Genomic DNA, 15,400 nt, shown 5'->3' with positions numbered 1-15,400 from the left:
AGTTGACTTGGACTTCGGAAATCTGCGCGCGCGCCCGCCAGCCGAAAGAAGAGTTTGGGGCGCGCGCCTGGCGGCGAGGTGCGGAGGCCGGGCGGGGGGCGGGGCCGAGGCGAGGCGCGGGCAGGCAAGAGGTCCAATGAGCCCCGGGCTCCTCCTCCCTGGGGGTGTGGCCAAGGCAGGGCTGCTCCGCCCTCTGTCCCCTCCCCTCCGCGCTGGGGGCCCGCAGCGAGTGAGGGAGTGAGTGAGTGAGTGGCACTGGCAGCCTGTCAATCCCTCACCAGAGCGGCCATCGAGCCCCGTCCGCTGGCGGCTGCCTGCCTGCCCGCCCGCCTGCCTGGGTGGGTGGGTGCGCGGCTTGGGCGGCGGCGGGTCCTGCTTCATAAATCTGCGGGGCGCCCGCTGCCCCCAGCAGCTGGCCGGGCCGTCCACCCGGCTCCCTGCCCCGGCTCCCAAACTTTCTCACCCTTCTCCGCGCCTCCCCCCTCATCTCCACCCCGTGTGCATCTGTCCTTCCTCCCCCCTCCTCCTCCCGCCGATTTCCTTCCCCTTCTCCTCTCCTTTCCCCCCCACGGGGGGCTCGCGTCCCGATCCGGCTCCGGCCCGGCGGCGGCAGCGGCGGCGGCGGAGACTGAGAGGGGGGCGGAGGGAAGGAGGGAGGGGAGCGAGCGGAGAGTGAGGAAGGGGAGGAGGCGGGAGCGTCCCGGCAACTCGGCGGAGGCTCTGGGGCAAGTTGCGGGAGGACCAGCCGCCCGGCGGCCGCGGGCGAGGGGCGCTGTGAGGACGGGGCGCGGGAGCAGCGGCGGCGGCTGCTGCGGCGGCGGCGGCAGCGCCGGGAGCGGGAGGAGCAGCCGCCGCCACCGTCACCACAGCCGCCACCTCAGTCACCGCCGCTCCAGCCGCGGAGCCCCGGATCTCTCAGCCTCGGCTGCCGCCGCCGCCTCCTCCTCCTCCTCCGCGGGCTTTCCCGCGCCCCCGCCGCGGCTTCGGCTTCGGCTCGCGAGGCCGGGTTAGCAGCCGGGCCCCCCGCCCTCCCCCGGGCCCGGCTCCGCCGCCGCCGCCGCCGCGGGCCCTCCCTCCTTCCCTGCCCCCCCTCCCGGCCGCCGCGGGCGGGGAGCGCGCCGCCCCCTCTTCTTTTCCTCCCCCTCCTTCTCTCTTCTTCTTCCTCCTCCTCCTCTCCCTCCTCCTCCTTCGCACTCTCCCTCCTCCTCCTCTTCCACCTTCTCCTCAGCAGCCGCCGCCGCCGCCGCCTCCGCCTCCTCCCGCTCCCGCCCGCGCGCGGCGGGATGGACGATCAATCCAGGATGTTGCAGACTCTGGCCGGGGTGAACCTGGCCGGCCACTCGGTGCAGGGGGGGCATGGCCCTGCCGCCTCCCCCCCCACGGTCACGAAGGGGCGGACGGCGATGGCAGGAAGCAGGACATCGGCGACATCCTCCACCAGATCATGACCATCACCGACCAGAGCCTGGACGAGGCACAAGCAAAGTTGGTTTCGTCTCATTGAACATCTTTTGTGTGTCTGTTTGTGTGTGTGCGCGCGTGGCTCCCTCCACCCTGTCTTCTTCCCGTGGCTTGTTGTTGTGTGTTTTTTTTGTTTTTTGTTTTGCTTTTTTGTTTTTGTATATTCTTTTCTTTCCTTTCTTCTTATTGGCTCTAAACTGTCTTATTAGCTTCTTTTACAAATGAACTTTGTTCTATAAATAAACATTTTATCCTTTTTCGGGGGGCACAAATTTCCACACCACCCCTTTGGAGGCAAAAGAGAAAAAAAAGTTGCTCTTGGGAATTTTAAACCACACTTCACACAGGGCTTTTTTCAGATTTTTTTTTTAAAGGCAGGAAACCGGATAGATGGTGACTTTTGCCGTTTTTTCCTTTTATCTGTCGGCAACCCCGTTGTGATCTCGTCACAGTGATTTAAAATGACAAAATTGACCAATAAGTGTCTGTTGAGAGAGCCTGTGATTTCCACTTGAGGAAGTATAACTTTCTTTACTCCATCAAGTCCTTGTGTTGGGTAGTTGCCTGATGAAAGTGACAAGACATTGTTGCTTTTTCCCACTTGCAACAGTAAATGTTTAAATCACAGTAAATATGAAATAAAGGCTCAAGATTCTGAAGGCCACCTCACCCATCCCCCAAGTAATAAATCTGTTACTTGTTACCAGAAGAGAAAGTTAGGGCTTGTATCCCACACAGGTTAGTAGAGAATTTTAACCAGGGCCAATATGACGTGAAAACAAAACAGATGGGAAAAGTAACAGTCTTTGAACAGACCTATGAAACTTTAACTCATTTAAAAATGCTACTGTCTTCTGTTCTTCACTTAGAGAATAAATGATAACTTACACATATTCTTCCCCCCTCCCTATTTGTTCTTGGTGCTCCCTGATTAAGCTTCCTCACATTTCTAGATCTTCTCTACCCCAGCACATGATATAATCACACTTATGTATGGGGGCTTCCTCTAAAGGTAAAAGCTACCTTTAGAAATATACTCTGGTTTGTGTTAGCTTCTATGGACATTGGAAGACACAGATTTGAAATGAAATCTTTAAGTACTCACTTGAAGAAATCGCCATGTTATTCAAATAGGTGATGCTAATACCTTTGTTTGGGTTGTTTTTTTCCCCCAGAAAACATGCATTGAATTGTCATAGAATGAAACCTGCTCTCTTCAGTGTCCTGTGTGAAATAAAAGAGAAAACAGGTAAGAATTCCAGTGTTAACAGTGGTCTCAATGTGGCATTGTAACTACTCATTTGACTCTGCCAATCTAGGAGCTGCTACTTTGGGTACCGCCATCTTTGATCATTTTCTCTTTTTCCACCTCCTGATCTTGAAGGGGGGGAAGATAGGTTGGAGGGGGTACTGGAGAAAGCTGCAATAAATCTGGAGTCAATTTTACAATTCATACTCCCGATGTAAAATGAAATGTAGATGGAAAAGCTCATGTGTCATCCTTCTCAGGAGCCAGTCCCCTCTGGCTGCAATCAGGGAGCAGCCACTCTCCGTCTTTCCCTTTTCCTTGTTTGTATGTCAGTTTTTTCAAGGAGCAATGTGAGAGTGGATGCCAATTGCAAGAGTCCCTGAGAGGAAGCATCGCCAGCAACTTTCTGTTTTACTTAGACAACCTTAAGCATCAGCTCTTCCAATAGAAGGATGTATGCAACTGAACATGTCTCAGTAGCATGTTTAAATTAGGCTGCTGAGTGAGAAAAATACTTGTAACCAAGTATGGAAGAGTAAACATGTATTTTTAGACTTCTTATACCTTATATTTATGTTAAATGTATAATTTCTATGCATACATGAGAAGAGTTAAAATGTAATAAGCTTAATGTATCTTATGAAATAGGTAAGAAAGGCCAAGTGGAGGGCTAAAAACTGATTAAAGTTTTCAAGGGAATATTTCAAGGCTCTGGACCATATTAAAGAGAAACAATTTTCAGGAAGAAAGGAATTATATACAAAAGCATATTGAACAAGACTTGTAAATAATATTAATTTAATTTTTTTTGTCCATTTGGAATTAAACAGTTTCTTAGTCTTGAAATAGTTATATGGGTTCAAGTCTGAAGCTGGTTAAATTTGGGTAACTTTTAGTATGGCTGGCACAGTCTGTCTTTTACATGGTATAGAACCAGGATGGTGTTAACCAAGTTTGAACATTTTATGAGGCGTATTTTAGTGTATTGAATGTATGTTGTAAATGGAATTTCATTTTTTAGAAGTTGAAGCAAAGAAGAAAAGTTAAAAAAACCCAATATATGCAAGAAATGTGAAACTAAAAGGTTACATGTACTTATGGTAGACTTGAATGTAAAAATATTCACACACTGCATATATTTTAGATTAGTAGACTTATTGCTCTTATTTATATGATGATTTTATCTAGACAAAGTATTTCCAAAAAAGTTGGAGTTTATTTGCTTTCTTTAAAAAAATAAATATCATAAAGAAATATTAATTGCCTAAATGGTACCTTTTCATGTTTTTTTGAGAGACAGAGAGAGAGAATGTTGGTTCTTAATATTGAGGAAGCCATCCTAAAATATATATATGTATATATGAAATATATACATATGTATGTATATATGTATCTGTAAATGTATATGCACATACACACATACTTTATTTTAAGAACTGTGGGATTTGAGATTGCTAACTTTATTTTGCGTGTCAATTTTTAGTTACCTTTGGAAATCGTGGCCTGCTTAAATTACAGACAAAATTTTTTATCTGACTATAAAATGAGACATCAAACATTAAATCATGAAGAATCTTAGCTTAGAAACCTAAAAGTGCATAGTTCTCAGTAAATCATGTTGCTTAATGTCCAAGGTTTTTTGTGCTATCAGGACTCCACTTCAGTTTCTGCTGACAGCTAAGCACTTGGGTATTGACTATGTTGTGAATATTAAGATTGATTCTGCTTTCTATTGCATTATATTATGTGGGATAAGGGGAATGATATTCCTTCCCCCCCCCATATACCTTAATCACAGTTAAGAATCTCTCCTCTTTGACTTGTATTTGTTTCTTTGCGTCTTTGTAAGTTTTTGCCAAACCAGGTTCAGAATCAACCCAAGAAACTGCCTGCCTTATTTAGACGTACAGCAGGCACAGTTCAGTCAGGAACACAGAAGTCCTCAGGTTGCTTATTTGCACAGGGCTTAGTTATACCATTTTGAAAAGAAAATAGTATACTCAACAGCATGTCAGAGGTGAGTTAAGAAGAAACAAGTCTTTTCAGAGACAGAGATTACTGGCAGAGAATACTGGGTAGTTGTATTGCTATTTAAAAAGCAAGAGGCTAACTGACAAGGAAAAAGATCTTTATGGTTTGAAAATGTTTCTAGGGATTTCAGTGATAACTTGTAAGTTGAGATTCGCTTTTATGCTTCGGCTAGTGCAGCCAACTTTGCAAGTTATCTCTTTTGTAAAATAGCTAAAAGCCAACAAAGAGTAAAGGCGGTGTCTGGGCAAAGGCATGAGCCTGCCAGCCCCAGCAGCTTGAGAAGGACAGGATTAAAGCACTGAGTGATTGATGGGGGTGAATCTCTTTCTCTTGGGTGGGTATGGGGGAGGAGCCCCCCTCCTTTCTATGACTTCCACTTCTCCCTCCAAAACTAGTCCTAGAAGAAGACATACTCAGGGATCTTCCATTTGAAATGAAACAGCTGTATAGACATTAGAGCTACCAAAGCAAAGAAAACATGACATCAGATTCTATCTTTCCTCCCCTCCTCTGATCTGTTTCCATGAGAATCAGTATGGATGGTCTGATGTTTCCAAAACACTTTGAATTTGAATGATTAATATTTTGGAGGTATATTTAAATCGGTGTTCTTAACCTGGGGTCCACGGATTAGAAAAAAAAGATTTATATATTTCGATATAGCTAGTTTCCTTTGTAATCCCATGCATTTTGTTTTATACATTTAAAAACATTATTCTGAGGAGTCCATAGGCTTCATCAGACTGCCAAAGAGGTCCATGACACACACAAAAAAAGCTTAATACCCCCTGTTTTAGATGAAGCTTATTTCTAAGAACATATTTCCCCCCAATCATTTTATTGAACTTTAAAACTGTTATGGCCAGTGCTTAATTCTTTAGCATCAAAAGAAGAGTTTAGCTTGTCATTTTTAATGGAAACCTGGGGTACTTTTGATGGCTCTATTCTCCATAATGGAGGAGTAGTGGTGGTTGGAGGGGAGGGGGAATATGTCAGTGTATCATTCCATTTCAATTGTTCTTCTTCTTAAATAAGTAACTTTGATAGATTAATTTTATTTTTAGTTGTATTTATTTTGGGGTCTGTCAGTAGATCTGTAGTGCTCTCATCAGACTGAACACTGTGTTAGTTCCTGATATAAATAAAAGATTAAGCTTGAAAAAAATATATGTATTTCCTAGGTTCTTCCCAAATATGAAAGACTATTTTTCTCTTTAGGTTATTAACCTTGATTGTATACTTTTATTTTCTTGTTTGGAGCTTGGGGAATAGACTTTCTCTTAAAAGTCTTACTTTTCTAATTTTGTATTTTCTTACATTGTTGTCTATTTTAAAAATGTTTCGTGCTATTATTTTTAGGTTTGAAGTCTTTTTTCATATCCAGTAATTAATTTTCACTTGTGACATTTGTATATTTCTAAAAGTGAACACTTAAAATCTAGAAAAATTTTCAAAAAATTAGCAAAACCTGAATAAGAATTTTTTAAGCTTATCTTTTACTGATTTTTACTGCATACTTCTTGTTAAATAGTCCTTCAATCTTAAGGTTGCATTTATATTAATGTTCGTATTTGTTATGTGCTCTTGTATCATTCTTGGACACCTAATGATTTCAAATGTTGACATGCTTTTCTTGGTAAAAACCCTCTGTCCTCAGAAGCTTGACATCATTGAAAAAGCCCTAAGTTACAGTTGATTTGCTACATGATTTGGTGCTCTTGCAAAATTTTTTGGAAAAGAAAATTACTTTTTCGTGTATTTTCATATGAAGAATATTTTTGTTTAAGACTGAGTTGCTGCTGTAGAAGAGAGCTCTGTTTATGTAATCAGAAAGGTATGGATTTTTAAAAGCTGCTATATTTGTATAATATACATATGTACATCTATGCACATATATCTTTAAAAGACCCACATAACCTTTCCCTTTTTAAACACTAGGTTAAAATACTCAATGTTGATAGCTGCCAACCAAATCTTGATTTATTGCCACCACAAACCCTAAATAGCATTCATTTACTAGTAATGTCTAATGGCATACATGATGGTCTGCCAGATTTGTAGCCTTTGTGAGGCTTATAAGCAGGACTGACTTGGGAAGATCATAAAACTTAATGAACTTCTCGACTGCAGGAGGTGTCCGCAGGGGAAGAGAAAGGCCTGCTTGGCTGGTTGGGCTGGTTGAAGTATTTTTTATGCCTAAAGAGAGGGAGAAAATAATCATTAAAAATGTTATACCTTTAAGGGCACCCTCCCTGCAAAGAATAAGGGAAAATTTTAGATAAGAAAAATAGATAAAGAATGCAGCTTACAAAATGAAATCTTTTGGGGGAGGGAGGAGGTGGAGGAGAGATATTGTCTAGTATGTGAAAGGAAACCTTTTATTTTTATTGTTACAAATGTAACTAGCCACACAGTGTCACCATTATGATTAAAGGGCTAGGTAGTGCTCTCAATCCACTACACTGCTCCCTACTCAATTCTACCCAGAAAGGTTTAGAAACTCATTTGAGTATCCGTTTTCTGTTTGAATTGCCATTCTTCGAAATGCTTAATCTAGACTCTCTACTCCTGTCCAGCAATAAATAGAATAACTATATTATATTTTATCATATTTATACAATGTCATGGCATGCCTTTAATTTTACTGTATTAGGCTCAATTTTACACTAAATGAACACTCTAGCAAAATGAAAATGGGTATATATTGTGTTAGATATTAATACGTATTACACATATTGCCATTCTGAATGTTTTTTAATATACTTGAATATATTTATCATGTGTAGTCAAAGTTCATACAACACATCTATTTTGTTTCACACATTATTGTTCTAGTACCTTAACCAGTTTAAGTGTTTTCATTTTTTAAGCCCTCTGAAGTTGTAAAACCTACTACTGATTAAGCAACAATAGAAATATAAAGCCATTCAATCATCTTAAATATCAAAAATTAATTGCTTCAATTTTCTATAAATGTATTGCTTTTTTAAAGAGTAGTTTCAGAATTTTGTTTTTTTTCAACCTTTTTCCCCTAATGTTTCTCTTGCGTGTTTGAGATTTTGGAGAATAGGTTGGGGTGAGGGTGGGGGTGGGGGTGGGGCAACAAACCATGGTGGACCAGTTTTCTAACTTCCTTCTCCAGATGCGTTTTATCCTGCTGAAGGAAATTATACGTAGTATTCTTTCAGAGAGCTTGAGTTTTGCTTCAATACTTCATCTCTTCTAGAGCTTCATGTTTTTATTAAGTAAGAAATACGTATCATCCTGAATACATGAATTTGTGCTTCCAACATTTTGTCTCTCCCAACTCTGCATAAAAAAAAAATAATAGTGGGCTTTCTTATCAGTGCTAACTATGTGTGTATGTGTGTATATATATATATATATATATATACATATATATATATATACACATATATATACATATATGTGTTTACACACACATATACACACACACACATACACACATATATATATATATACAGGCAAAAATTTTTTTGCCTATATTTTTAGTGGGATTTGTTTTATTATGGAATTAGAAATAAATTTGTGTATTTTGGGGGAATGTTTTTATTATTTTGGAACTTTATCAATCATATTATATGGTGATAACATCTTTTTTTCCCTCATAAGAGTGAATGGTGATCCAAGCTAGGATATGCCTTATTCTTATCTGCTGCTTTTAAAAACTTTGAATATATGTGTGTGTGTGTGTGTGTGTGTGTGTGTGTGTGTGTGTATCTATCTATGTCTATAGATACAGATACACACACATATAGACATATATGTGTACATATATTTTTTCATTGTTCACACAATAGGTTTTTCATTTCTGTATTTTTTCATGATGGAAATGTATTCTTTGGTATCTTAGTCAATTACTTAATGTAGAATTGAAATGTTCAGATTTTTCAAAAGCTTATGTATATCTCAATTTGACATTCAGGTATTTTCTCTGTATTTGTGTGTTTCATTATAATGGCATTAGCTAGGGCTAAAACATCTTATGGACAGTTTGGCTATTAAGTGACAAGACTGGTTTCCGTAAGCCAAGCTATACTTGGGGAAAATTTGTCTTTATTACTTTAGTTATGTTGTGTATTTTTATATAGGCAACCATATTTGTGTGTATTCAAGATAAATAATTAACATATATACTGGCAGATACTAGTCTATTCTAATACTATTCTATTCTATAGAATTTGGGGTTCTTTATTCTCTTTTAATATTACTAATTGAAATATATTTAGATAATACTAATAGATGTTTATAGTCTCAGAATTCTCCTTTTGAGAAGAATATCTTATTTGTTTTCTTAGCTGTCTGGTTTTACCTACTTTATCAAGATGAATGTGGGGATTGAGATAAGAGGTCACCCTTTTTGTGACACTTTATTTTTACTCTACAGGGCATGTAAGTGTTTAGAGTATGAACAGCATAAATCATTTAAATCAGTATTTAGTTTAAAATATTGAAAGTTTGTCAAATCTTGCTAGCACAGCTTTTATAAAGTTATAGTGGTTTACCTACCAAACAAAAGTGGTGGCTATTAGTTCTGGTTGATAGTCTTATCTTTATAGTCTTTAAGTAAAATGATAACTCTTATTTCTCTATACTTAAAGGATTATAATGCTTTCTTCATAAGCTTTGAAATCAGTACAACATGTATTATTAGCCCCATCTTATAGATGAAAAAACATATACTTAGTTCCCCGTCTTTTGATTCCCAAGGCCACAGCTCTTTCTACTGACTAGACCACATTTACATCCAACTGTCCCCTTTATTTAGAGAGGCAATTTAAAAGCAATACCTGGTCTACTGGAAAAAAAAAGTACAAAACAATCATTTCTTTAAGGAGGAAGCCATGTCAGAAGGATTATATCCTTTATTTTGGAAACTTGATTCTGATGATGGCTGTTCAGTAGCAACCATTACTCCCTGATTTTCATGTTTGTTAAAATAATCATGTATTTATAAATTTTGTCTGTTTACCTTGTTTTAACATTAAGCAAGGTTTTCTAAGAGTAATGTGATAAAAGTATTTAAATTAGATTTTATATAGTATCTCTTCATTCTTTGTTAATAATAGAGCATTATGATTGAGGATTAGAAATGGATAGTCATTGATGCTTCTTTTCTTTTCTTTTTTGATGCCTAATTTCTTAAGGAAAAAAGAATTAGTAAACTGTTATCTTTATAGCCGAGGGATAAAATTGGAAGCAGCACTTTGTCTCTTTAGACTTTTGTGTTTTAAAGGTTTAACAAACATAAGCTTTTAAAAGAACACTCAGATTTTTAAAATGTACAATCAATAAGAAATTGATAATACAGTTGCATCATTTAATAGCCCAGATTCTATAAGATACTAACATCATCTGGGAGAATCTTTGTTAGTGATTAAAATAAATTTTTTTTGAGGTGATGCACCAGTTCTCAGAGTCATTGTTTTCTTAATCTTCAGTGTCCAGCAGGTGGCTTTTTGCATTATTATTATTTAAATAAATTTTTTAAAAATGTCATAAAATTTTATCATGATTTAAGTGAATTAATTGAAAGCACCAACAGTTCCACTGTCTCTGTATTAATGTTTGTAACAGAACAAAGGGATGCATATAGAAATGATCTTCAACATCATCTAAATTAAGATTCCAAACAGGCATTACAGATGCTGGTAACTTTGGCAATTATCATTTTGTTTGGTGAACAGTAGTAAAACAGTGTGCGGTAAAAGTGTTTAGAGAGAGAGGATAAATAAATTGAACAGTTTTGCAATGCAAAGTGGTTTGTGGTGTTTTTGAGGATTTCTTGGCTCTCTCTTAACTGCTATTGTGAGCCTGGAGCAGATTTCCCCATTGCTAATGCCCTAGAAGTATTAATTCACTTTGATATGCTAATTAGAGGGCATTATGCAAGAAATGAGATTAAGTGGCAGCATGAAGCCATTTGCCTGTCAGTAAATTGAGAGCTTTAGCATCAGGAGGAGCTTTGTTTTTTCTGAGTTTCTCTTGGTTTTGCATATAAATAAAATTGATTGAAAGGTCTAGAGAAACTTCTAGAACATTGGTGGTTCTTCTCTCTCCCTCCCTCCAGTCCCCCCCCCCATTATTTAAACTTAATGTTAAAGGCTTTGTCTGTATATTAATTGATCTAATGGGAGCTATTGAACATGAAAATTTCATTGTTTCTGTATACTAAGCAAAGTAATGGAAATTTTGTGTCATCCAATGTTGGTAGCATGGAGAGTTGGTAGAGGTTGGCCTTGGAATTAGGAAGGCCTGAGTTAATAAAGTCTTATCTTTGACACATACTAGGTGTATGACTATTTACTAGATGCTTAACCTCTCAGTGCCCCAGGCATTTTTCTAAGACTATAACTTACCGACTGTTGATGATCTCAAATTGGCAGTCTGAACTGATGGAGGAGGGGGCTTCCTCCTGGAAATACCTCATATGGATATAATCAAAAGTCTGGACCCCCCAAAAAAAGTTGGAAATAATTTCATTTCTGTTTTAGAGTTCAGAGAATCATAGGATGTTAGAGGTAGACTGAAGTCTTAGAGATAATCTAGTCAACGCTTTTATTGTACATAAAGTAAGACGCAGGAAAGGGGAATAGACTTGTTTTAAGTAGCTAGTACATGGTCTACCTGGGCTTGACTCTTGTCTTTGGACTACAAGTCCTGTGTTTGTTTGTTTTTTCCTACTGGGTTTCTGTATTACCATTCACTTTTAAAGCATATGCTTGGTTGGAATATGGATGAATGTTCATCTGATAAACTAATATTCCTATTTAATTATGGGAAACTATTATTCTGATGGAAGTCATAAGCGTATTTGACCCATTTTGAAAGAGTTATTATACTAGCTATAGATTTTATTTAACTACATGGAGTGACATTAAATTAGCATTAAGATTCTGACTTTTAATCCATAAAACAAGAAGATTCTTAATTAAGGCTTAACCTCTCACCTTGACTCAACCTGTTGAATGAACGTATTTATTAGTATATGTTACATGTATGTGTATATGTATGCTACATCTAAAGAGATGGTAGAAGTGTAATGGAAAGAGCTGGTCTTGAACCTGGGCTTTGACTAGATTCTAGGAAGCCTTTCCAAACTTTGGTTTTCTAATTCAAAAAATTTTCATTACCTACCTCACAATATTGCTGTTAGGAATACAGTTTATAAATCTTAACACTCTAGATAAATGAGTTGCGTATAAAGTCACAATTTTCTCCCTTGTACTTGATTGTAATGGGATGAGCCAAAGGTGAGTTTTCATACTTAATTCTGAATTTCTTTTAGTTTGAGTCAAGACTTTGCATTTCTTTTCATAATGATGGTTGCATTATTTTCTTTGTGTTATTAAAAAATGGAAATGAATTTTTCTTATATATTTTGGATCCATGAATCTTTCCTTCATTGTTGACAGCTCCACACCTTTCCTTCATCTATAATCCTTTTCTCTGTTTTCCATCAATCCTTCATAGATGATGTTAGGAAAGGGGACAGAGGCTTGCTTCTTTGAATTTCTTGTGTATACTAATTTACTACTGGGGCTCTGCATCTGTTTCTCATTCTCACTACATGACTGGCCCACTTATTTTTCTAGACATACATGTCTTTTATGACACTTCTCCTAGGCAAGTTATCTTTGCTTCATGGAGGAGTTGGCATCTGAGCTGGGCTTTGAAGGAAGAGAAGAATTTCAACGGGTAGAGTTGAGGAGGGTGTGTATTTCTTGAAGTAACTAAGCTGTTATTGGTAGAATTGGTATGTCTACCCCTCTGAGTTTGGTTACATAACAGAGTATTTTGGATATGGTTGGTTGGTTTTGGCATCTGAATTCCACCACTGTATCTGTGAATGTAAACCCAATAAACCATAACTCCTTTTCAGAGCCATATGGATTCTCAAACTATCACAGCTGCTATGCATGCGCACTAAGGAGGCTAGTTTCTCCTCAGTATGCATGTGTAGCTCCCATTAATGTTAATGGGAGTTCGGAATATGCATACAGAGAGGAGAATCAGGTTTTCTCCAGAGACAGAACTCCTGATTACATTTTCAGTGACGAGTACTTAGTGTACCTACACATTAGCTGCTTTTCTAAATGAAATCCTTGGCTATTTTTAATTCTTGTTCCCTTCCCAGTACTCCCCGAACTAGTTAAATCAATGAATCTTCATTAGGAGCTCATTACTTGCAAAATTTCATTTAAAACATATGAAGCTATTTTTGATTGAAATGGGAACAAAAAGCATTTGAAATTGCTTTTGGTGAAAGAGGAGGAGATAGAGAGAAGAAGAGAGTAAGAGAAAAAGAGAAAAAGGGAGAGGTGATGAGTTCCCCAGAAGCAACAGCCTTTTAGAATAGAGGTTGATGGGGTAGGGGGTCAGCTTACTAATATTTTCTCAATCACTTCTTTATTACTTGCATTGTATTGGGGGAATTTGTATGAATTGTTTTTATAAATGTGTTAAAAAATAGAGGCTTGTATGTATATCACTCCTAGGGTCCATTATTACTAGCAACTCCATGTTAATTTTCCAGATGAAAAAAGAATAATTCAAATGGTCCCCTGAGGTTGTTTTCCTTTCTTTTTTCTTGTCTCTGCCCTTCCCTTTCCTTAAAACAACAACAACAACAAAAAACCAACCAAAAAACCTAAGGACACAAGTATTTGGAATTCATAGTCAAATATATCATTTTCAAGTTGGAATAGGACTGGAGCAGGAAATTGATTTTATATTTATTATGAAAGAGAGAATTCCAGCACCACCAACTGACAAAAATCCGCGTCTTAGTTTGGGGATAATTATTTGCAGATAGATGTCACCTTATCACTGAATCATATTTAATGTCGATTAGGAGCCCTGCATGTTTGTAGTGAATATCTTTAATTGAACTAAGTGGTACTAAAATGTTGTATCACCGGATCTTGGTGCTGGGATTAACTGTCACCAGCAAGAACAAGTTACAATAGATTGTGCAATGATTCCTCTAGCTTTCAGGATATATTTATTACCATTTTTGAACAAATTATACTAACATGAAAAGTTGTGTTTGAAATGATTGTGTGCGAGATAAGGTGATACATTACAGCAATGGTTGGGTTTATGGTGCTTTATGCTGAGGCTTTCTCAAAAATTATAGCACAGCCCTGTCACTATAAAATCCAGTGATACAGTTGGTAATAACATACAGTGGAGGTATTTTTAGATTTTTACTTGTTATTCAAATACAGTGGGAACTCTCAAGTTTTCGACATCGTATTTCTTTCCTTTGTTAGAATCAGTGAAGAGAAAATCAAACAAGCTCTTGGAACTGTGTGTGGGGTATGCGTGTTTCACTTTTCTGAATTACTTCTTGCTCACCACTTGTTAGAGCAGTGATGTGGTATTGATGATATCCTTGGGAGCTTATTGACTTCTTGGTTGTTGACCTTTTGACTGTGACCAAGTATAGGAATTGAATGTCTGAAAATTAAATGATGGGCTCTATATACATAAATTCTAGGATGTCAGTATATTACGCAAACTAATTTTGGTTTACCTAAATTTATTGCGCTTTGTGTGCAATAAAGGAAATATTTCTTCTTTTCAGTATGCAAGCCTAATAATAATTTTTAGCACTAAACAAATCAGTTTTTTTTACTCACTACTGTAACAACTCCTATTTAATTGCTGTGATTGTTATATAACTTTCAAATCTCTAATATTTTGCAAAGTATTTCAGTGTTGTCTCATTGTCTAATATATATTGTAACTGAGTTACAAACTCTGTGGATGTTTTCTTTTAATGAGAATTTTAGGGGTTTAAAGCTTGTATTTTTCTTTAATGGACAAAGTGTTAGAAATTGATTTACCAATTTTGAAAGATTTTTTTTTTTGTCAGTCATTGTGATGGCAGAGAAGTATAGATCCAACTTGAGGAAGTTTTTCCTTTTCAGTTTTAAATGTCAAGATTGATGTTTAAGCTTAAATTTCTTCATTTTAAAACACATATTATGCTAAGTTCTATACAGGAAGTAGGGAAGAGAAAGTTTTCCTGTAGAATGTTTACTTTGGCTTAACCACAAATGTATCTGGACTTGGAGAAGCAGTGGAGTGTAGTAGAGAGGGCCCTGGCCTTGTACTGAAGATACTTGGGTTCCCATGCAACACGTGGGTGGAATCCTAGGCAAGTCATTCCACCTCCTAACTGAGCCTTTGTTTACTCATCTGTAAAATAGGGATGATACTATTGGCCAAGTTTGCTCCAGTAAAAGCCCTATTCCAAATGTGAGCTATTTTTATGTAGATAATCTTAGAAGTGAAAATATTAGTAATAAATATGTTTATCTTGTTCATTTGTCTTGTACATTTGTCTGGGTGTAGTTGAAATAGGCCTTAGTCAAGAGACCTAGCTTTGTATCATGGGTCACATAAGGATTGTGTGAACATGGACTAGTCACTTGCCTCCTCTGAACCTGTTTCCTTATGTATAAAATGGGGATTACACTTAATATTATTGATGTTATGAGGTGTTTGTGGGCCAAATGTTTTATAAACCTTAAAATACTGTATATATGCCAGCTGTTATAGTACTTTTGGGGAAAAAAAGGCTATGGCATGAATATAGAAAAGCAGAATACAGTAAATTGGGCAAATCCC

General features: G+C 38.0%; 1 protein-coding gene across 1 annotated transcript in view; it reads left to right on the top strand.

The window, feature by feature from the left end:
- Positions 1 to 1,083: 1,083 nt before the first annotated feature.
- The window catches only part of PBX3 (PBX homeobox 3), a 287,591-nt gene continuing 273,274 nt past the window's right edge, over positions 1,084 to 15,400 (top strand). The window contains 4 exon segments of the mRNA XM_020967606.2: positions 1,084 to 1,349; positions 1,351 to 1,371; positions 1,373 to 1,485; positions 2,637 to 2,710. Of these exon segments, the coding sequence (XP_020823265.1) occupies positions 1,284 to 1,349; positions 1,351 to 1,371; positions 1,373 to 1,485; positions 2,637 to 2,710 (274 nt within the window). The 5' untranslated portion in view covers positions 1,084 to 1,283.

This window comes from Phascolarctos cinereus, unplaced genomic scaffold (genome assembly GCF_003287225.1).
Source record: "Phascolarctos cinereus isolate Bilbo 61053 unplaced genomic scaffold, phaCin_HiC Scaffold_2;HRSCAF=192, whole genome shotgun sequence".
Taxonomy (NCBI): domain Eukaryota; kingdom Metazoa; phylum Chordata; class Mammalia; order Diprotodontia; family Phascolarctidae; genus Phascolarctos; species Phascolarctos cinereus.
The sequence above is the reverse complement of the archived record's forward strand: the minus strand, read 5'-3'. Positions and strand labels throughout refer to the sequence as shown.